Source organism: Phocoena phocoena, chromosome 9 (assembly GCF_963924675.1).
Source record: "Phocoena phocoena chromosome 9, mPhoPho1.1, whole genome shotgun sequence".
Classification (NCBI taxonomy): Eukaryota; Metazoa; Chordata; class Mammalia; order Artiodactyla; family Phocoenidae; genus Phocoena; species Phocoena phocoena.
The window spans coordinates 76,535,144-76,541,143 of NC_089227.1; the positions used below are offsets into that span (position 1 = coordinate 76,535,144).

General features: G+C 34.5%; 1 protein-coding gene across 1 annotated transcript in view; it reads left to right on the top strand.

The window, feature by feature from the left end:
• The window catches only part of KCND2 (potassium voltage-gated channel subfamily D member 2), a 462,369-nt gene extending 457,608 nt beyond the window's left edge, over positions 1 to 4,761 (top strand). The window contains exons 5-6 of the mRNA XM_065883699.1: positions 1,866 to 2,113; positions 3,774 to 4,761. Coding sequence (XP_065739771.1) covers positions 1,866 to 2,113; positions 3,774 to 3,951 — 426 coding nt within the window. The 3' untranslated portion in view covers positions 3,952 to 4,761. The remainder of the gene's footprint in view (positions 1 to 1,865; positions 2,114 to 3,773) is intronic.
• Positions 4,762 to 6,000: the final 1,239 nt, after the last annotated feature.

Below are 6,000 nucleotides of genomic sequence, written 5' to 3' on the forward strand. Positions count from 1 at the left end.
TAGTTAGGCAAAGAAATGAAGGGGCTAAAAGTTGATGTAAGCACCTGAGGAAGACTGGAACTTGGCCTAAGAGGAAGTAAAAGAACTTGAGGGTGGTCAGAGGAAAGAGGGTACCATGGCACAAGTAGAGGAGGAGAGGAAGGCAGTGGCCAGATAACCTTGTGTTTTGGAGGCACGTAAAGAAGTTTGATCTTTATCTCATAATAAATGGAAAATTATTTGAGGGCTTTGAACAGATTATATTAGTATCTTAAATAAAGATCTATACTTTATTAGGATAACTCTTTGAAAGTTAAATGATAACAATAATCAAATGTATGTATCCCTATCTTTTTCTTTCTATTTCCATTTTTTGACTATTTTACCTTTTAGGGCTTTTTTAATCAAAAATTATTCAATACTAATTAATATAGTTTAAATTGAGCTACCTACAAAAATATACGTTAACCAGCCACAGAATGACTTCTTCCCTTTCAATCACTGATGAGATAAATTAGAATGTCACGCCTTATGACTTGTATTATGTATGTGAAGTGTGCATTATAATAGAAGAAAACAGATTGTGACTCCTTTGTGAGCTGTATTTTTTTCTATAAAATTTAACATTTAACATGAAATTCTGTCTCAGCTGATCATATTATCCTCTGGACTCTAAACAGAATGTTAAATTTCATTTACTTCAAAATGCTTGTCTCAGCAAAGAAATGGCAAAATGAGTCACTAAAACAATATTTTTCCTATTAGCCAGTAAATTCCTTCAGTTGTTTTACTAATATTTTAGGATGAGAGATGATTAAGTGAAATTTGGCATGGACAAAGCCTTCTATTATAAGACTATTCCCACCCACACAAAGAAAAAAAATAGTAATTGAAGATACTCTTAGTAGTTCAGACCAAAAATGTTTTCCCATATGTTTCTGAGGTAAAAGTATGACATAGGCAATTTAGGAAGCAATTCTTTATTAAATATTTTAAAAGCAGATTTTACACTGTGTTTCACTAAGGTGTGGTATGTGAGATGATGTCCATCACCGTTGGCTTCTGGGTTAGAGGAACATAGACAGAGATCATGGGTCCAGCCAGTGATGTATCACAAAGATAAGAATGGAGACCTCGAAAGTTCAGTGCTAACCCCTTCTGGGTCAAATATAAAGTGATGCATTCTGATAAATTTATTTTACTTATTGAATAAGTCTTATTTTACTTACTTAATAAGTCATATTTTTCTATATACTGGGAATTTTAGAGGAGCATCTAAAGGAATGGGAATTGTCTTAGTTATCTCATTTTCTAATTAAAAAATATTTTCAATCCCATGTGAAAATATTTGCTAATATATAACAGACAATCTAACTTGGAACATTCTATTAAAATAGTCTCTTTCTCATAACTTCAGTCTGTCAATTTGTTTAAAAATAAAGTACATGTGAATTTACACATTCCCCACGGGTATTATCTATATTCATTTTTGAGGGTTTCTAATATTTAGTTGATAACTTCCAGATTTTATATTTAACTTAATAAATGATATTTCAAGGTAAAGTTAATCTATAAACGGATACTAAATCAGTCTGTGTATATCAATCTCAGGGTCTAACTAGAGAGAGATTATTTTCACACAAAGGCCAACAAGAAGCTTTGAGATTCTAATTATCATGAAAATGATATTTTTTTACCCATAAGATAGTGTAAATGTACGTGGGCATATTTCATTTCTAAAAAGAAAACTATTCAAATCTTTTTTTCAGAGGTAAAATGTGATAATACTGTAAGTCAACCGTACTTCAGGAAAAACAATAAATACATTTTTTTAAGTTAAAATGTGTTCCTCTGCTCTCTTCACATTTCTTACCACTATGGAACAGAATCACGAGTTTGTGGATGAACAAGTCTTTGAAGAAAGCTGCATGGAAGTTGCAACAGTTAATCGTCCTTCAAGTCACAGTCCCTCTGTCTCTTCACAACAAGGCATCACCAGCACTTGCTGTTCAAGACGACACAAAAAAACTTTCCGCATTCCAAACGCCAACATATCAGGAAGCCACCGAGGCAGTGTGCAAGAACTCAGCACGATTCAGATTAGATGTGTGGAGAGAACCCCGCTATCTAACAGGTACCTGAGATTAATCTGTGTGCCTTAACACACCTGTGCTGCTTCTCAGAGCACATCTCCACCTACTGTCATGTTGCCACCTCTGTGGCAATTAAACCCTAGTTCCTCGGGTCTAGAATGAGACAAAACTGGTCTGAAACAAGTAGGAAAATTAATCTACTGTAATATTCACTAAGAGTCAAAGGTGTACCTGGATCAGTACTAAAAGAATAGAAAGAAGATAAGAAGGTCAGGCACACACAAATGTATTCTTACCTCTTCAACCTCACAACTTTTTCTTGAGCAGATACCTCTACACTCAGGAGTCCCCTAAGTCAACACACATGGCCTGAAATGATAGTCAACACAAGCAAAAGAGACAAATTAAGTTGACATTGATATGATTGAAAGGTATTCAACAGCACCCAAAAATATTCAACATAGTTAATGTCACAGTGAAAAATAAAACTATGCCCAAAGGAATCTTTTGAATCAGTATGCAGTTTTGATCATAAAGGTATTTGGGGCCTCAACAAACACAAAACTCAATCCAATATCAAAAAAAGATAAGCAAAATGCTGAAATTGTTTACCTCTGGTGAGTTTGTGGACAGTTTAAGTGAAATTTTTCTATTGGTATTTTCCCTTTGCTTCTGTTTACGTGCTACTTGTTTTGACCAAAATCATACATGTGTAATAATAAGTATCAATAGTACATTTCAACTAGATAAATCATTATAAAGATCAATTTCTGTCCAAAGAATTTTCCTTTGTTCTTCAAATTAAAAAGCTTATCTTTTCAGATTAACAGTCTGTTAATTCAGTGCTACTTCTTTGTTGGCATCCAACAGTCTTTGTGGAAAAAAATCAGATGTCTCTGGGATTAAATGGAATATTATTATTCCATTATTATTTCATTGCTCCAATATTAAATGTTGGAGCAATGAAAGATTTCTGTCTCTAAGATATTCTACCTGTATCTTGTTTTACATTTATTCCAAAACAAAGTAGAAAATGAAGAAGTGTTTATAAAGAAAATCTTAGGACAAGCATTTTAATTAAGTTTTCTATGGGAAAAAAAGTAGTTTAAAGCTCCTATGTCTACCCTCCTTACTCCTACCCTCTTTCCCCCTCCCTACACAGAGTATATAACTCATGCAAGAATACCACTTGGGAAAATGTTTAAGTATTAGTAATGACTAACTTGAGTTCTTAATATTTGGCTGTCACTAAGTTGAAAGCCTTAAGGGCCTCATATATCCCAAAGAGACAAGGTAGTAAAGAGATTCTGTGGGCAAAAGAATTGAGGTTTATCCACAGGGTATGTCCCTTTCATGATGGTATCTCAAACCTCTCAGAGGTCCTGTCTTAAAGAAAACTATTTTACTTTGCTCAACTTAGGCTTTCCAAAACTCACCTGCTCTGCATTTTTGTAGAAAACACTTTGAGAAACACCGATTGAACCAGATTCAGCTGGCTTTTAGACATTTGTTCGATGTTAATGCCCTAACGTTCACGTTAATTTATCTTAAGGTTCGGTGTTTCATTTTTTTTAATCTTGGTGATTGTTCTTAGCCATTTAAAATGTTACTTATAAACATGAAAACATGTATTCCTCCGTTATTGGAAAGAAAATTTTAAGTAAACGACTCACTTTCTTAAATCTATGTTTTCCTCACCAGCCGATCCAGTTTAAATGCCAAAATGGAAGAGTGTGTTAAACTAAACTGTGAACAACCTTATGTGACTACAGCAATAATAAGCATCCCAACACCTCCAGTAACCACCCCCGAAGGAGATGACAGGCCAGAGTCTCCTGAGTACTCAGGAGGCAACATTGTCAGAGTGTCTGCTCTGTAAGACAGTCGGAATCAGGTCCAAGAGAATTTGAGCCCTGGCTGTGGAAAGAATCCCAATGTGGAAGAAAGAAGAAACAATAAACGTTTCGCAGATGAAAACGACAAAGCAAGGAGGTTGGTAGTGAAACAAAGACAAAGTTTCCAAACTTGAAGATGGAAATAAAACCACCAAATGGCATTTCTAGATGGAGTCTAACCTGTCAAACTGAGAAATAGTCTGTGGCCCTTTGACTTTGTGAATGAGCACAATGAAATGCCACCTATTGATGCTTCTTATGACCAGAACTCTTTTTTAATAAAATAAATAAAATAAATCTTTGAACATAATGTTCCAGTTGAATGCAAAACAAAAAAAATACGGAAAACATTTTGATAAAAATTTTTCCTGTTAAAACCATGAACATTGGCTATGATGAAGATTATTATTACACATTAAAAAAAAGAAACCTCATACAACACGTTTGTATTGACTGAAGGAAACCATCATAATGCATGCTAGAATTCTTTGGAGCCGTGATCTCAGTTTCCTTACGTTGTCTTCAGAATCGGCATGATAAACTATAATTGTAGAAAGAGGGAATTTCTGTGTACTTACAACAAGCTGACTGTTCATGTTCCATGGTGGGCTGTGCAAATAAACTCCTTTTAGAACTGCAGTATTTCTCATGGGGATGCTCACTAGTAAATCTAAAGTGTTCAGCTAGTTCAGTATTAATTATTGTTTTACCTTGCACCTAGATACTGTTACAACTGCAATAATTCATTGTACACCTGTTGTATCAGGAATCAGGATTTTCTGTTGTTGTATTTCCAGATCTTCTTAGATACAGTAAGAGCCACATTCCATAGAAAAACTTCTCGTGTCGCCAGGTTTTAGATAACTTTTTAATCCAAAACCCTTGTGCCGTAAATGTTTTTCTGTAATATTCTTTGGTCCACTGTATTCCTGTGACAGTGCATTATTTGTTCCTGTATTTCTATAGCACCTTTCTATTGGATTTATCATCATCAGCTGGACTAATGTTTTGTAGTTCAAAGGACTTTCCTACTTTTGTATTCTCCAACAAGTTATCTTATAAGTAGATTATCATCATCGTCAATCCCCTTGTCAAAAATCAGGAAAAAAAGGAGTTGACATCTATGAATTATCTCTAACCTTTTTGCTGTTATGGAAAAGCCCAGATACCGGATATATCATTGTATGTTTCATGAAAAGAATTGGCTGGGATTAACATCACAGGATCAGTGATCCCAGAATCTCGCTTGATGTATTATTTATTTTGCTTTAGATCTCGAATCCATTTTGAGAATAACTAGCGTGAATTGAAATGCAGAGATAAACTGGAGTGCTTTATGCAGCAATATTTGTTGAAAGCCTGCTTTCTACGCCACTGGGGAAGACAGCACAGATTTGTCTCAGAAAGGTTCCTGCATATTGCAAGGAGCAATTTTCTCCTCTAAATCAGGAGGACAGGAGTTTGATGATGCAAAATTGAGCTCTATGTACATTTAACTGAAAAGTCTTGATACCTTTTCACCTTTAAAATACATCAGCAGACATGTCTGCACGTGACAGTGTAAAAAAGTTTTATGTCCAGTGAAAAGTTTTGTTCATTCCAAACCACCACTGTAAGGAATAAGTTTAGCTTCAATACATGGAAAGAGTTAATAATTATCCCTCTACTATAGAGATTTTTTAAATGCTTATCATAATTTATCATAAAGAGGAAATAATCCAACCATTTTCAAGTAAAGCCAGAAATTCTTGCTTCCCCTTTCTAGACTAGCTTCCAGAACAATGCTGAGCACCCAGTAGATTTATAAACACTTGCTGAGTGAAAGTCAGATAAACTCTACTATCTCACGGGAAGAACTAGCTTTATTCCTAGTATGTCTTTTTAAAAGTTACTAATCTTCCTGAAGCGTGAATATTAATAATTATATTAACACCTGCCTCATGTCACTTTATGCTTCTAGAGCAAATATAGAGTGAAACCTTCTTTGATGGCATTTGTTGAAAAACTTTTTAAAAAGTAGGCTAAAGAAAACT